The following is an 18,173-nucleotide window of genomic DNA, read 5'->3' as shown; positions in this document are numbered from 1 at the left end:
TTCTAGTTGATGCTACGATTGCTACGAACCAACAACGTGTGGGTATATAAATACGATTTCCTCTTTCACTAAATAGGCATTTTTCTCAAAAGCTTTTGCACGTTTGTGTGGTCTTTGCGGTCAATACCGTGAAACAAATGGTATGTATTGCAGACTCAACTATTCATTTATAGCAATTATTTTAATTGTATGTCGGAGGCGTAAATACAGAATTATGTTAGTTGATCTAGGTATATAAAGTAAAGATTGTGGTTGTTTTGTCTCACTCTTTTACAAAATTTAAACATGTCTTAACCTAACATAAAAAATTACAGTTCACAAATGTCAATTACCTCAAAACAAATGTCTAAGAATACATTTTTAATAATTGCTTTAAACTGCTTTTTCTCCGTCGTAAAAGGACCAGCAGAAGATGTTACATTACCTCCTGATTGGAATGAAACTGAATTTCGAGTTTATCGTGGGTTTCCTTGTTCCACCGACGACTATCCTTTCATGGTTACGGTTGTAGGGAGATCGAATTCGATTTTTCGTAGAATGTGTGGAGGAACCATTTTGAACGAACGCTGGATTTTAAGTGCAGCCCATTGTATTGTCGACTCCTCAATTAGCTATGCAGTTATACCATCTCTTAGTACAGGAACTATTGAAATTTTTGAAATCGAAAAGCTGGTACCTCATAACAATTATGTAGACGCCTTTGACTCGGACGATATAGCCTTACTGAAAACCAACAGGCCTATAGCCAAATCAGAACATGTTGACTATGTGAAACTACCAGAACGTAGATTCAGTAGGATGGATACGAAAGCTCCTTGTGATCAAGGCTTGATAATGGGCTGGGGCAAAACAGAGTCTAGTGGCCTTCCTAGTTTAGACAATCTTCAGTGTGCTTTCATTCCACTATTGACTCAAAACCAATGCAAAAAATTGTATAGAATGTACCACAGTATATATGTCAAAAGTAGCCAAATGTGTACTTTGTCAACTGAGGGTATCGATGCCTGTCAGGGCGATTCAGGAGGTCCACTTCTGTGCAATACAATTCAAGTAGGGATAATATCCTGGGGTATCGAATGTGGTCAACCCAGAAACCCAGGAGTTTACACCAGAATCGATCTTTATCTGGATTTTATTCAGGATACTATGTTGGGTAACAATTTTGATGTGAAACGTACAAGTGGTGTTAGAGTCGTTATAATTTCACATTTAATGGTATGGTTAACAAAGTTAATAAAATGTCTGTAGGTTTAAAATTATTAAGTGTTATAATATTTAGTTTTAGAACAAGTTATAATTATTCCGTGAGGAAATATGCTGAAATTGAGAATTGTTTTTAATAATAATAGACAACAATGTGGAAAAATGTTATATCATATTGCTTCTGCTTAAGGTGTTTTGGTATAAATATGCCCTTTGCTGTGCATTGGAACCCTCTTGAAGCAAAATTAAAAATACCATTTTTTCCAATTTTTGAATAATTGTAACTTTTTTATTTGAACTCTTATAGATTTCACTTAATACTTTTCACTTATTTCACCTAATTTGCAGGCACGTTTCAATTACTGATTGTATCTAAAGTGAGATGACGTGCTGAACATGACGACAATTGCACAAAACATCACCTGAAATAATATACAAGCAGCTGACGCATCAATTATTACTCTTTCTCGAATGAATTATGACCACTGGTCCAGCTAGGTGAAATGTGGAAGCTGCATGCATTAGTATTCATCAACTGTTCAAACCCGTTACAGTATAACAGACTGATGGTTTAATAGCTTTAATAATGTGTATCCGTATACATCTGGTTTTAAAATAAACAAATGGAACCCTAAATTTTAGTAGTGTTTAAACCGGATATATTTCCACTATTTTCGAATATCAAAAATCTAATTAACATATACCAAACACATTTTGATCGAATCAAAAGAGTATTCGTATGATTTAACAGGATGGACCAATCAGAGCTGAGGAAACAACTAGCAGTTAACGAATTAAATTAAACGTCATTTAAATTTCTGTAAGCGACGTGTTCCTATTTTGTATCATCCATTTGCAAAGAGGATTTTAACCGACCCACGTCGATGCAATTATTTCGACTGCCGAGTTGCGTGGGTGATGTGTCTCCTAAATATAATCAAGTATTATTCGCAGGATATATTAATTTATCAATTAAAACTATGCTGATATTAACCATAAAATCACACATTTAGTTTAGTCTAGACTTAATTTCGTTAAGGACCCTTCGAAGCTATTTGTTGTTGTTTCACACGATTTGACAAAAGCGAGAAACTGTTCCGTCCAGTTAGGCACCTCAAGTGGCCTAATATAACTCATTATTGGGTTTGGCGGTTATAAAAGTCCCCTGTGAAAACTCATCGTCAAAGGGTAACTGCCAAAGGGTAATACTGTTGTCCTAGTAAACACTAAATTCCTTTTACAACTCACACCCTAAAGGGATTTTATGAAATATGGGGTGAAAGTAGGCGAATTGATACTGATTTTTATTTCTGAAAGTTGTCGAATTCTAATGAAATAAGGATAGATGATGTTGTAATGCAATGAATATATTGCGGATGTAAAAAACCATAACTTTAATATAGCTTAAAAGTTGTATGTATAGTAAGTGAAGTGTAGTGAGTACAGGATTTCGGTATTAAATACATTAAAGAAGCTTCAATGGGTACGACTCTGAACCATTCTTTCATAAAGTCCACTTTCGAAACGTTCACTGTACCTGGTTGATTATCGCCAGCTATCACATCCAATAATTAGTAATACAATACTTAGAAACTGCGAGATTTTCAATTATTGAATTTGACGTAGACGTACAGCACAATACAAACGGATATCAATATTGGTCGTTATCTTCACTCGAAAATACCCATCCATCATTTTGTGACTGAAAAACTTGAATAAAGAGAATTTTTTTTTTGTTCAGCGTATGCAAACTCAGTGGCGTGCAATTTACAGTTAAGTGTTTTCAAAGCGACTACAATATGCTACTGCGCTCAAGTAATTCATCAGAAATTCCATTGAAGATATTTACAATGAAGATGTAGCGAGCTAAATAAAATTTAATTAAACCATCCGGGTTTATAATAGTGAGTACCTACTCATCCAATTAAAAACTGCTTGCAATAATAGCGCGATTTTGTCTAACAATTAACGGTTGCATGAAACCAGTTGTAGTCCATCATCGAAAGCTAATTTTCGAAAAACCACCGACTAATTAATATTGTAATGAACCGGTCCGGTATCATGGTCGTTATTAAAACAAAGGAAAAAATCACTCAGTGTTTCCAAATTAAAATGGCATGATTAAACAAAATGCTAATTGAAGACAATATAGTCTGACCATAAATATGTATGAGGAACCCAAACTTAATCCATCATCAAATGGAGTCAGCGTCAAAAGTCACGAAGTAGGCGGCGAAATGACTAGCGATCTGTCCATGAGATGTTTTCATTATGGGCTCCATGACTTGTCAAATCAGGCCGGACCTCCATAAATCATTGTTTCTTAGCATGAGTAAAACATCTAAATTGTTTTATTAATATAGTCGTGTATTCACTACGGTTATCTTTTTTTTATCCGCGCCATCTATTCGATTGTGTATTAACGGTGCAGTGTTTTTTATGACTTCCTTTCATTATTAGTATATTTACAATGAAAATTTCCTAGTGAAGTATATTTAAAATGTCTTTACAATTTTCTGTACGTAGTTTTCTGTCATACAAAAATCATTAATGTCAAAGCGACGTTTCTGAATAATACCTAGCTTAAAAGTTAAATTCCTATGGTACAACTGCGTCTTAAAAACCAGTTGGTGAAATTGGACATGTCTTTTGAGATGATATATGGTTTTTTCATGATTGCCTATTATTATCGACAAATTATAATATTGCTGTATTCAGTACCTGCACTCCATACGTTTTGTGACTGAATATTTTTGTTTGTGTTTTCCTTCTGAAATATTAGAGTATCTTAAATATATATTTATATATGTTATATACATATATATGTTATAAAAAATAACAGTTTTATTTGTGACTAATTAAACTTTATTTAAAGTGAAGTTCAGGATCTTCCAACTGCCTCGTTATAGGCATAGGATATCAATTATCCTAACAAGTTTTACCGAGTCTCTGAAATGTGCAAGTCACAGAGTTACTTTGCCTAGTTGTTTGTTCAGGACTAACTGCCACTCAACAGTAAGCGAGAGCTTAATTTAGGACCTACTTTAAAATATAGAATAACTGACAGGCTATAGTTTTTTCAGATTAATATAACGATCGCGATAATGCTACCTGCATTCCCATATAGGTGTTTTGTTCTGGTGGTATGCGTGGGAAACTATTGCACTATTGCTGGATGATTGTCTTCTAGGTTAACATTATTGTTATAAAATGTGTGTCCTTCACTTTAACAATTATTTTATTTGAATTATAGAAAAATGAAATTTTAATTAGCGTTCCTACGTGTTGTGTCAAACACCGTGTGTCAAAAAATCCATTCTGTCATTCATTATCACTAAATTTTCGTTTCACGTTTACCAGGACATATAAAAAAAAACTACCAAATAAGAAAAGTAAATTAAAATGGAGGACAGTTCTGCTTTAGGTAAGTCGTCCATAAACCATTTAGACATCTGTTATATCTTGTTTTTAGAAGAACCTGATAAATCGTGTTGCAGCCACAAACCTGTACCAGTAGAAGAACGAAGGAAGCTCTTTATTTCGGACATACTAAGAGGTGAACAGTGTGCCTTTTACTAAATCACTACGTTCACTTTTGTGCCTTGTAGAAGCTCACGACCGCAAAGTGTACACTCCTATTGCAGGCAAAGTGGTGAATGGGCAATTTACCAGATTGAACACAGTTCATCCAGCTGTGGAAAAATGGTTCAAAGCCATGGAGACCAAGACCGAGGGACAGATCACTTCCAAAGAGCTGCAGCAAGCTTTTGAGGTTTTTCAGGGTAAACATTTCTCTGATGCCGCTTGTAAATTTGTTGTCAGGTTTACTTCATACTGATGATGTAAATGTAGTTATTAATAGACATTTTTCAGGTTGTTTGACTTAGACAAAAATGGGGGGTTAGACATTAAAGAGTTCGAAACTCTGTACTACTACATCAGACAATGGATTACTGCTTTCAACACCTATGATAGAGATAAGTCTGGATTCTTAGACGAGTCAGAACTCGACTACGCCCTTAAGCAACTGGATATAAACTTCAGTCAAGACTTTTTAAGGTTTTTGGTCACTAAGAATAACCCAAAAGCGAAGAAAATGTCTTTGGATCAATTTATTATTACTTGCATTCAAATTCAAAGGTTTACCGATGAGTTCAAAAACAGAGACATAAACTATTCGGGCAGTATCAATATCAAGTATGAGGATTTCTTAGAGATGATTTTGAGGTGTCTTTGATTAGTTTCGACATTTGAGACGAAATTTGTTCATTGTAATCGTTGTACTCAATAAAATTTAAACCAATTTTTTTAACATTGTTTTTGAAGACTTTTAAGCAGTTTTAACACTTAAAGACTGCAAGCTCTTTTGACGTTCACCATCATAATAAGTAAGGGAAATCAATATCGGAAAATGTATCGCAGTAAAATTGAGCAATTTACATATTTAAGCCGGCATTCGACACCCCCAATTCGCCTTTACGCGGAAAGAAACTCAGGCATCATCTACATAAGATTCCGGTTCGGCTGAACCATATATTTTGCCCCCATCTCGTTACGAATACATGCCATCATTTAACTAAGAAGTTAGGGGATTTGAGAATCGCTGAATTGAATTTGTGGATAAAGTAAACTAAAGTTTCGGGCTCGGAACGGGGTGGAGATAAGGAGGGGAAAGGGAAGAATCGGTAGACGACTTTTCCCTTTTCAATATTCATCAGCCGTTCATATGCAAAACGTCTGCTGATTCGCTTCCTTTTCTCCAGCCCGGATTACACAGCACATCGTCCGTTAAACAACACGAAACGAAATTCGGATTCTTCTTGTAGTTGTCGTTTGTTTGTGCTGAATAAAATGTTTTGTTTGAAAATGGGTTTAGAACAGTAAACTGTTGACTTGTACGATTTTGCTGTTATTTCCCAGTGAGGTTCAGTATTAGGTAAAGTGAAACAAAACAATTACTTGTTTACATTATTTTCAAGGCATTTAAAATATTGAAGGTAATTTGTTAATATAACTATAATTGGTATTGGTAGTATCGGAATCATTAATACTTTAATGATATTAATTATTGTGATAACTAACAAAAATTGAAAATTCAATCAACTCAGAATTGAACTACTGCACACTGTTGATATACGGATTGTGTTCTGCAGTATTATAAATACGAGCACCAAATCCATCTCGTCGTGCGTCAACTCTTCCTGAATGAAACATCCGGCCTCGGTTATGACAGGCCCTGATTTAGCCAAATGAACATCGCGGGGAAACAAATGCCCGGTCGCCTACTGGTTTTGTTTATTTTCAGTGAGATTGTGCGGGTAAATTATCGTCGAATGAAATCTGATTCCTTGACATCAAAACGTGTGCCAGAGCATATAAAAAATCACATAAGGGCCTTAATCCCTGAACGCAAACTGGCTTAATTGGACTTTTATTATGCCATCAGTCTGTCTGAAAAGGGCTTGTTTTTGTAATCGTTTTATTGACAGTATCAACGTTTCTTATAAGCTATTTACAGTCAATTAATATTTAATTAGTCAATATAACATCGTTTAGACTTCAATTATTGCTTAATCGACATTAAAGTTTTTACATTTTTTTTATCATAATTATGTAAACTACTATAAACTTTATTTTCACATGAGACAATGTTATTGACCATTTGGTTTTTTGCCTGTGGCTTCACTAAACAATAACATTTACTACTGGTTCTCGTTGATAATCGCTTTTTTTTCGAATTAAAACAAGTCAAATGTAAAATCCCATTAATTATCCCTATTTTTGGCAGGTATGCGAGAAAATTGATGGTTTAGTCGTCGCCGTAACAAATAACGCCATCTGACCCATTACTTCAGTTTGCTACCAAACGCGAATTTTTTAATTATACTCGGCGGATCGTTTGTTTTAAGTCGAGAAGCTTAATGATCATTTGCAGGGTTATAAAGCCTCGCTGTTAATTTAAGGAATCAATCATCAATCATCGGAGGCGGAACGAATTTTTAGCACCAGGCACAGTATCACTAATGAATGCTAGTGGTCGTTTGGTATTAAACACTAATTCTCGGATTATGCCATATGCGAAGGATTAATATAAGACGGATAAGTAAGATTCAATTTCTAGTATTGTTTATTTTTCTTTGCAGTTATGGGAAACGAATGCATTTATACTTCGATGATTTCTCGTGCAAAATAGTCTCCAGGATACACACATTGCCTTTCCTTTCTTGCAAACTTTATGGAATAATTCTTGAAACGTTGGTATTGGGCTGTTAATGACTCATTTGAATGCACTTATCTGTGATGTTCTTTATATAGAGATAATTAAAATTGAATGCGGTTGTTGTTCCCAAGCCAAAGTTTGATTGGAACTTTCGGCCTTGGTTTACCTCCAAGTGTTGCAAGTTTTCCAGTTTCGTGAAGAAAAATCTTAAATTTTACGTAGGTCTCGGAATAAAAACACTAATTAATAAACTTAAACAACCCTATGGAGCGAGCAGAGCGTTTTTGACGTCACAATGACGTAATTGACAGTTGGTCAAATTGTGGTTTTTCTAAATTACGTCATTGTGACGTCAAAAACGCTCTGCTCGCTCCATGGAGCTTGAAAACGAATGCGGCCTAAGTTGAAATTAACATTAACCGTCCGTCGTCCTAACATAAGATTACTGACTTAGGCTCGGTTTTAATAGAAAAACTTTTGACGTTTGAAAAGTACGTACCTCTTCAGAGAATCTATAACTTATAACAAATATTTAACCTGTAATATATTAATGTATCTGAGCCAAAGAAGACTTTTATCGGTTTTAACGTCATTAAATCATCAACAGTCAGAATTAAGCGGGACAACATGAACCAGTCCGTCATGATGGACAAAAACACGGAAGTAAAATGTTCACTCTGCCATGAAAAGTTTAGATTAGAGGCGTTCGAGTTCTTCAAACGATTATCCATTCAACAAAAGAGCCAACTCGAAGAATACACGTCTCATTAATTATGGCGATGATAGCAACTTTTACCAACACAATATTTTTTTAATGATTTAATTTCTTCCCCCGTCTCGAAATAAAATATCCACTAACAATCGTACAATGAACGCTGGTAGCTGAAAGAGTGACTTGCACATTCTGATAAACTATTATGCCGTTGTCACAACACGTCCTTTGTGTGCGACAGAGACAGGAGCAAGTGGCATTAAGGGCATCGAACACACACAAAAATCCTTAATTGGAAGAACGACTTCTTCTTGCGACTCTAATTGGCTCCCGGTTAATACCGTGTGAATGAAATCCTGACGATCACATCAATTTAGATTTCATTTATAAGGTTTATTCAAAATATTTATTTATTAATTCACGCTTAATCACGCGGTCAGGATGTAAACAAAATACTAGTCTACCGGTTTCCATTCCGATCGCTTGATGGGAATTCTGATGAGGATGATCCAAAGTTGGGCGAGCGGCTGATTTATTTTAAAGACCATTTTCTGTCCTGCATAATGCCCCAAAACAATGTTCCATTTGGTTTTCGGTCCCAATAAAATTAAATACAATAGTATTGCTTTCTATTAGCTATTCCTTAAAGAATCTGATTATCTATCGTGATGGTGTGATGAAACCTTTTCATTTTAGTGGTATCGAAACGCTTTATAGGTGGTATAATAAGTTTTATAATCCGTATTGGCTTCATCAGGCGTGCATATCAGAAAATGACAAACATGAACATGAAGAAACCACTTCTGAATTTTTTCTTGTCAAACAACACCGCAAAATATTCCATGGCGGAGAGAAGAAGGTTCATAAATTCGACCGCCACTGTCCGTTAACGAAGTAGAGTTTCGTTTCTGTGTGCACTCATTTGCAATGCCAAACGAGGGCACCACCGTAACGGCAAAACGACATTGATTGCACGCCCAATTACACCCCCGAGATCATGTTTACATAAGTAATCAGCGGGCCCAGTTGACACAGCAGCGCCTCCACTGCCGGAATTAAGTGATCCGCAACTTTAACAGGGGTGCATCTGCTTTCACACTATACAAAAGACTAGCTTTCATGTTACACAGTGTTTTTAAAAGCTTGCCAGCATTTTTTAATTGTTATTGAAAATTTGAGTAATCATACAACAAGTGGAATTAAATATTAACATCTGGATGGTGTTCTAAATGCAGAGGTTCTGGCAAAACCAAGCATTTCAACCACTCTTTTACATTGCCAGTCCATCTATAGCTTGCAGCTTGAAACGTACAGCTTTGAAAGTAAATCGTTATGCGATAATTCAATTTACAGATCCCAGATGGTGCTGCTGTTGTAGATTGTAGCTATTGGGGCCCTATTGTTCTTTCTCCAACTTAAAGGCCTTAATAACGGCCAGCAGCTGAGTCGGTTTTAGAGAAGAAATTATCAATGATGATACCGCTAAAAATCAAGATGGTATATTTAAGACTGCATCACATTCACAAAGCAGGTGTTCAGGAGTCTCTTCATCATCCCCACAGAATCTGCAGTTCCGCTTCAAGCGACAGTGTCCTGAGAGGAACTTTTCCTGGTTGTAACCTCCAAGAAGTTTCTTAGAGTGCGCCTATCCAGTGAGTTGCTCCCAGAGCTTGACTTTTTCGTGGTCCTCCTTCAATTTGATCTCGTATTTACAGGTGTAATCCCCCAAGACACAGAAAGGTTCTGATTCTGTAAACGGGGGACCAAAACAAGTTTTGTTAGGTGGTTGATATGTCTGGTTTTGCCAAGCCAAAATTTGGTAAAAATATACAAATAAATAGGACACTGTATAAAGAACATTATAGTTTTAGTATTGCCATTGCAAATCTTGAACCAATGATTATTCTCGTTTAGAACTTATATTAACAAAAGGCGCTGGGAACCGACCAAGTGTTGTCAAGTAACTTAACTCAAAACCACAACATCACACGCAAACTTTACTTATATAATCTGATTATGCACATTATTTGAATATTTATATACATAAGACTCCGGGGCGCTGTCGGCAATCCACTTCTCGCCGAATCCATTTGCAACTTTCGTATATATTATTAAAACTGTAGCAGTTCGTTTTAAAAGTAGAAGCAAGTACACATTGAATATTTCCTCCGTTTGTAAGTTTTAAAAGGGCTTAGCCCTGCTTATTTCCACTTTTGTTTGAAGAAACTTTGATAAAAAATTGGATTTGAACGCATTAAGGAAAACTAGTAGTTTTCATATACAGGTGGTCAATTAAATTCGTGCCCACCAGCTAAAACAGTGTGGTTGAATCTTTTATGCGGTTTCATTTATTTGGACACCTGCGGAAGCAAATACCCAACTTCTAAACAGTAAATTCACATTAATTCGACATTACTGGGACTTTTAAACGGGAAACGGTAGGTTCACAGAAGCTCAGAGGTTTTAATATTATGCACATTAAAAGAGAATTAACGTCTATACCTATGTATATGCGGCCTCCCAGATGGCTGATGGGTACCTACCACAGAAAGCAAGTGTGGTGCATAGTCAAATTCGGAGATTTGCGATCATAATTATTGATGGTAACACAAATGACATTTGGCTATCTGAGTACCTAAATGATGTTTAATTCAGTCAAGTGGATATAGTAAGTACCATATTTCAGTTAATTATCTGTAATCCCAATTGCTAAAACTCTCCTAATATGATTATGCCCTAAAACCAGGCCGCTTTCGAGAGTCTGCTTTTAGCTAAGTTCACACTTCCATACCGTTATTATCAAAAGTGCACTTCTAACTTTGTCTCAGCCAGTGTTGCGAGGCTCCCTTGTCTGCCCTGTTTGCAAAGCAAATATTTTTATTTAAGGGAACAAAACCCGAGATCCGAACTGTTCCTTTCAATTACTTTTAATGACACCGACGCGACTCTTTCAATCGATCGATTTTTTGTCACTTTCGGCTAAATTTGCAATGTTACAAAAAAACTTTTTTTTCTACTAAGCAGTGCTAACTTGAACAGACACCCTGTATCTCGAAAACGAAGTATATAAACTGTTATGTTTATATGTATCTATAAAAGTTTTTCTTCATTCTATCGCTTTCTATCGTTTTGATTAAAGTATTACACTTTGTATGAATATCGCAACTTTTACTCTATATCGTACAAAAAATTGTATAAATTCTTTAATCATCAGTACCTATGCCAAGCAATAAAATTACTTGCAACTGAACATTAACTGATCATATATCTTCTGTTTTATGGTACTAGGGAACGTCAGTGATTTTAATTTGGAAGTACAATACTTTATATACCTAAAAGAAACCCGTCATTACGCTTTTTAAAAGTTTTAACGACGCCGCGCAAGCATCTTTTAGCTTACATGTGTTTTTAAATATACCAACAGAACATTATTCCGGCTATAAATAAGCTGTTTTGCGTTTTTTTTAAAAGAGTAAATTAAATACTTTGTAACGGGTGTTCAATAATTTTTATGGTTGGTCGTCAATTGTCACAAAAAGCGTATGTCTTAGATAACGTTGCAAACAATTATTATATGACAGATGTCATTTCAAACCATATAGGTACGAACTTATCAACGGCCCTACGTTTATGCTAGAACGAGAGAACCACAGCCAACTACGACCATAACATATTATTGAACACTCGTTATAACTCACACAGAAAGGAAAAAACAATGTCCTTATTGTTTTTAGTGTTGAATTGAACTTTAGTTTTACAAATTAATACAATCACATTTGTTAATTTCTGCATCTAAATTATATTTAAAAAACTAAATTCGAAAACGATGGCAACCAAATACGTATAACTAAATAATGTGCGTCTATTTCTCTCTATTTAATACAAATTAATAAAGAAAGATGGAAGTATACTATGAGCGTATTCGGTTGCCTATGATAAAATCGTGCATTAAAGTAAAACAATTGAAAAATCATGCATTGATAGGACTCATTAATAAACGATTTTGCATTCGTTATCGTTCATTAAAAAACGCTGTTAATACATGGTCGACGAAAATATTAATTTTGAAACCAGAATTGACGACCACAAGTCAAATTTACGAACAGCATAGAGAGACATCACTCCACCCCAAAGGCTCCAGTTAACATTATACCATCCAGAGGTTAATTCATACGTTGAACATGCTAATTAAAATGCTCTTGTCCATCACCGACCCCGGTTATTAAACGCTATCATGGCGGCATCGGGTGCTAAATGGGTGTGACTGAAATAATTATCTTAAAATATCAATGTATCACGGGGTTCTGTTGTTTGGTTCGCACCTTCAGGGCCGCAGATTTTCTGATCTCGATAATTAGGGACAGTAAATTACACCGATATAAATTCAGATGACAACGATGAGTTATGGTGCCGTTTGCTGCCTTTTGGCTATCGGTGTAGTATTTGCGAAAATTGTACAAATGTTTCGGTTACATCAGTATTACCACTATAAAGTATCTTGTTAACAATATTTAGGCAGTTTTATAAGAATGATAATGGAAAAAATACCACAAATCCCCGTCACTGACGCAGCAGCAAATCAGTCAATGTCCCAAATGAACCAACGTGACAGGCACACGAACCAGAGCGATAATGAATGGGTAGCAAGCCTGCTGTGCAGCTCAATTCTATATCTAGTCCATATGACAGTTCTGGTTTTTCGTGTCGGCAATTACGGAACGATGCACGGATTACAATCAGTCGATACCCACATCTTGCACTGTGCTTATAGTGCAGATACAGATAGGCTATTGATAAGTGTATAAGATGACAACAAAACGAAACGATCGTTTTGACGACGAGAACCTAAAAGTTAAACTTGATTCAAATTATAAGCAGGACAAGCAAGTTGAGTCTTGACACAAGTCGTGCATTAGAAGTTTGTTCTAAGCTCTTTTCATATAGATTGTTCACCAACTTCTTCAATCATCTTCAGGTAAAAGATTCTACTTGTATCTCAACATGATATAAGATACTGAATGATACAGCATTTAAATCAATTATTGTATTTTTGCTAACTAGAAAATGTTTCCCACCTGTCTTAACAGACTAGAGACAAGCAGGGTAATATTTAATTTAGTTGGGAGCCACTCGAAAGGGTCAACGATACGTTCACAGTGACATAATGGAGGAAGGTGAAGTACGAACGTACGTCAAGGATTCCGATTCTTCCGGTAAATTGCATTAGGATGGCTGAAATCACCCGACACTGTTGACATACGGCTTAAATCCGGTTCGGAAATCGATTTGTGAGTCAGCTGCATGGAGAGACCTAATATACCCTTCGGCCTTTCGTAGGAAATCTCATTTATACGAAAAACGACTGGAAAGGTTGAAAATGCAATTTTTTATCAGTCGACGACAAGTGCGGTTTTGCCATTTTTGCAACAGCAGCAGACGTTCACAAATAAATAAAGCGGTTTCCTGAGCCGACACTTTTAGCAATAAGCATCTTCAGACATTAAAGGAAATGGATAAGAGCAAAACCAAAAGTAATTACGAGATCGCAGTAAAAATTACACTTATTACTTATGAGTGGTCTCAGCCAAAGTCGTTTTGTTTTAGCACATGGTCGTTCGTTAAAGGACGACCGATTGTACGGATCCGTCAGACTGGCTACTGTCTAAGTAGCAGGTTGTGCCCATTTGCTGAAATGACATGCACTTTTTTAATGACACTTTGCCAGTCGTATCATGACTCCGTCCGAACCCACCGTCATCGGATTTAATATCTTATTTAATATAACGTCCGAATGAAAGTAAAAAAAAAAAAAAAAAACCGTGGATTTAGCATTTTTATTTACGTGAGAGTGGCAACCACCTTAAGATTAAAATGTGGTAGATCATATTTTCTGAAGAAAGAAAATCTGATTGTTGAAGCTAATTTTCGCTTTGATTTACCGATATTTTTGAAACTACTACCTACATTATCAATTATCACCACTAATACAATTAATAGTTATTTAACCACCGAGTGTATTGTGTATTAATGAAAGAGTATTTATTAAAGAGTTGGGTATAAAATTTTTCCGTCGACTGTACTCTATAATGAACGTTCATTATCCTAAAAAGTTTGAAAAAAACGAATTGTCACGCAACACGGCAAACCCAAATCATAGATACCCTTGACAATGACAGTGACAGTTAGTTTTGTCGGTAATGGTGATGGATGTCAACTAAATAATCTATTTCTCTCTGTTTAATACAAATAAACAAGGATGTATCTACATTATACTATGAGCGTATTTGGTTGCCTATGATAAAATCGTGCATTCAAGGAAAACAATTGAAAAATTATGCATTAATGGGACTCATTAATGAACGATTTTGCACTTTTGTTATCGTTTATTAAAAAAGGTTGTTAATACATGGTAAACGGAAAATATTATTTCATTTCATAATGCCAGTGTAAAAAAGAAAACTTAAGGAGTGCGAACAAGAGACGATATATGTCATCTTGTCAGACGAATTTGATCGAGTGATTCATCCCGTGAGCTCTCGACTCTCCAAATTGCTTGTTCCCGTTCAAGTTAAACGAACGACCCCCTTACACACGAGCAGATCCTCTATTCTTGGTTTCCTTATTGTTTCTATCAGATTGATGTTGTGTTTGAATTGTACGGAAAGAAGCTGCTAACTATAGAATTTTATTACTGCCACTGATTGTTTGTTTTTCCTCTAGGGCGCTCATTTTTTACGCAGTGGCGTGCGCATCCATTTAGTATCAATTGAAACTATTCCTTGACTGAACAGTCAATTTACGCATTACAGGAAATTTTGAAGTAAAGTCCAACCATTACTCAACAAACTTCCGCATTTCAAGCCGATTGATTAGATTAAAGCAAAGCAGCGCCTCGTTCCAACTCGAAATAAATGAAATTATCGTTGGGCCTAAGGAAAAATCGAATTACGACGTTCGTTATCACCTTCAGATTTTTCCATGCCAATCGCATCTTTAAAAAGTAGTGTTGCAATGATTAACAGTATGATATGGAAGTATTGTGCTAAAACCATGTGGCACTGCTGGCAGCTGAAAGGATTATTATTTTCCGAAAGTGTACAATGTTTAATATGGCTTTAGGGTGTAAAAGGGTTGCAGTATTTGATTTCGACTGCTGTATCAGTGTATACAGACCATATTCTTCACAATAGAAATATTAAATTTCAAATTCTGAACCTGTAATAACTAACACAAGTTTAAATATAGAATGTAATTAACTGTACAAAACATTTTCATATCTCATCACACAACGAAAAGCTAAATAACCTGTCGCTTTCAATGTAATCAAGTTTTTTAGTTTTGAAGAATATAATATTCGGGTAATAACAACGATCATCATCATTAATCGTAAAAACCCAAATGGGTCTTTTATAGTCGGATCTATTGTATATGTTTTTTTTTTTTAATTTTGTATTCAGTTTCGGTGGGCAGCGATTTATTTGGGTAAATCCGGTAGCGATGTTTGAAAAGACGAGATACTATAGTGGATAATGCATTCAATCATTAAGAAACTAGTCATTAAGACTCGTAGTAGTTTAGTTATATCTTATCTTATAGCACGTACAGTATATAAGATAAATTTGTATCATTGTACAGGGTGAGTTAAGGGTAAACGGTCAAACCTATACAGGTGTGGTAAACCAAAAGCGACCATAGGAAAACCGTGTAACGGACAGAGAAACGTAGGTAATTGCATGCGCGGGAGAAAGACAAAAAACGAAAAAAATATCAAGTAGGCCATATTTTTAGCGCGCTGTTGCCAAACGCCGTAAGTATTCAATACCCTCGACAAACTTACTTACGGCGTGTGGCAACAGCGCGCTAAAAATATGGCCTACTTGATATTTTTTTCGTTTTCTGTCTTTCTCCCGCGCATGCAATTACCTACGTTTCTCTGTCCGTTAGAGCTCGAATCAGCTAAGAAAAGGCCACAGGCGTCATCAAACGATGATGTCACGATCTCTGTACGTCTCGCTTTAAATATTGCTGCTCTCGTTACTTTCCAAGTTGTTGCAGCCAGTCAGTGGCGTGCTATTATTTTATCAGTAAAATGAAACATTTTCGTCGTTTTTAATAAAGAAAATAAAAGACAACAAGTTTTTCAAAGGAATGGAAACTCCTTCTGCTTCTTTCTTCATAAATTGTAAGACGTTACTGACGATTTCACGGCCTTGGCTGTATATGATAACACCTTTCTTTCCAACCTTTTTGAAAGACATTTTGACAAAATAACGTTTTTTATTCATAACACTATGTGAACTTCAACTGCGACCATCAACAATACAACCAAAACACCAGACTAAAACGAAACCTAACCTAACCCCCTAAGTCTCCCTGTCCGCCACTACATTTTTTTAAACTTGGCAACACCGTTTAGAGTGCCGGCTAGTAAAAGCATATAAAAAGGTCCAAATGTACCTGGCCGCTGCCGCATCTGTTTTAATTGTGTCCAAGTAAAAACCGTACTACGTTGCCAAGTGGCTTTTTGACCGCTTAACAATATATTTTCGGGAATATTTTAATAGGACGCCTCTGATTATATTTAATGCGACGGCAACTGTAGAAGGAGAAAGAAATAGTTTTAAAAACTGCGTCATTGATGATGCGGTGGCCTTTTCTCATCTGATTCGAGCTCTACACGGTTTTCCTATGGTCGCTTTGCCGAGCCATGCCGAGAGAATTAGAATTTAAGCAGAAAGTTGTGTCCGAAAATGCGTTTTTACCGAGATCCAGGATGATAGAGTTTCATATTTTTTATAGTAATTAAGATACCAAGGGCATTATAAGGACAATTAACCGTGGGCATTATTTCCTTTAATGCTTGTGGTGTCTTCAATGTTTAATGTTCGACTTTCATTCTAGAGATATTTATTTAAAAAATGGTCATAGGGCATTATGAAAAATAATGTACTCACCTGAGGCCATTATGAAAAATAACGCCCTAGGGCATTATTTCTTAGATAATTGACCTTAATAGACCTTCATTATTGATGAAATAATAGCTCTGTCGGACATTAAGGTTATTATGACACTGAAAATAGTGCGAAGATATGATATTATATAATTGTTGTAGATAAAACCTATTTATGCTTTGACAGAAATCAGCTAAATGAAACAACTCATTTTCCAAGTATCAAATTTGTTTTCCAGTTGAATTGCTATAAAAGATTAACATTGTCGCCATCTAATGAACAAGGGTGTGTTAACTTGCAAACAGCTCAGCTTCGGATATCGCGTTCGAGACGAAAATTACAGGGTAAGGTACAGGCGATCCGCTGATTACAAAGCACATCAGCTACAGCGACGCCGATAACTGATCTGTAATAGATTAACATGTTTGAGGCAATGTCCTGACAACGATGATTTGTTATTCTCTTCTAAAATAGTTTTGTTAACAAAATCAACAACACATAATTTAATTTCTTCTTCTGTTCTAGGTACCTATGGAATATGTGAAAATCGCCTGTGTTAACAACCCCACAGCCAAATTGTAACAGAATTACCATTTAGCTAACTAGTCAAACCGGGAGCAGGTTTGTTTGCTCTTCCAGAAATGGCTTTTTCGGGCCTGGATTCTACGACTTTGTCAAACAACAACATTTTGTTTATGTATAGAGTAGTTCACCCAACAACTGTATAAAGCCTGTGGTAAAAAAAGAGAACCATATTTAAGTCAACATTTTTGACCACATGTGTTTGTCTGATGTCTCTACCTCATCAGAAAGACGGATTGATTGACTAACTATCCAATTCTCATTGATTTCTAATGATTTTCTCTTCATACCACTAGTTTGAACTTACTTTTTTTGCAATGTCCCGTTTGCAACCACAATTTCAAACTTTGAATTATAAATATTTGTCGACCAAAACGGTAACCATTTTGTTTTTGACATAATAGTCAAAGTTCATTTTCCATATTTACCATACTAGAAGAATAATAAGAAGCTTCCGGAATTCCGGAAGCCACAAAGGCGTACATAACATCAATAACGCCGCGAA

The 18,173-nt window shown here is 35.7% G+C and overlaps 2 protein-coding genes across 5 annotated transcripts; both read left to right on the top strand.

The window, feature by feature from the left end:
* The first annotated feature begins 154 nt into the window (after positions 1–154).
* LOC145733461 (putative trypsin-6) lies at positions 155–1,470 on the top strand. Its single transcript, XM_081986294.1, has one exon. It carries the CDS (start codon positions 322–324, stop codon positions 1,246–1,248), a length of 927 nt encoding a protein of 308 aa, XP_081842420.1. The 5' UTR covers positions 155–321; the 3' UTR covers positions 1,249–1,470.
* Positions 1,471–4,437: 2,967 nt separating this feature from the next.
* LOC145733462 (peflin-like) lies at positions 4,438–5,515 on the top strand. Of its 4 annotated transcripts, none has more exons than XM_081986298.1 (4): positions 4,438–4,627; positions 4,679–4,759; positions 4,848–5,025; positions 5,077–5,515. In XM_081986298.1, exons 1-4 carry the CDS (start codon positions 4,606–4,608, stop codon positions 5,438–5,440), a joined length of 645 nt encoding a protein of 214 aa, XP_081842424.1. In that variant the 5' UTR covers positions 4,438–4,605; the 3' UTR covers positions 5,441–5,515. The 4 variants fall into 4 exon arrangements, with proteins under 4 accessions (XP_081842424.1, XP_081842423.1, XP_081842422.1 ...); XM_081986297.1 differs by having other exon boundaries at positions 4,445–4,627; positions 4,676–4,759; XM_081986296.1 differs by having other exon boundaries at positions 4,457–4,627; positions 4,812–5,025.
* The last annotated feature ends 12,658 nt before the right edge of the window (positions 5,516–18,173 follow it).

The sequence above is a fragment of the Ips typographus genome, linkage group LG9 (genome assembly GCF_016097725.1).
Source record: "Ips typographus isolate SLU linkage group LG9, UJ_Ityp_2.0, whole genome shotgun sequence".
NCBI lineage: Eukaryota > Metazoa > Arthropoda > Insecta > Coleoptera > Curculionidae > Ips > Ips typographus.
The sequence above is the reverse complement of the archived record's forward strand: the minus strand, read 5'-3'. Positions and strand labels throughout refer to the sequence as shown.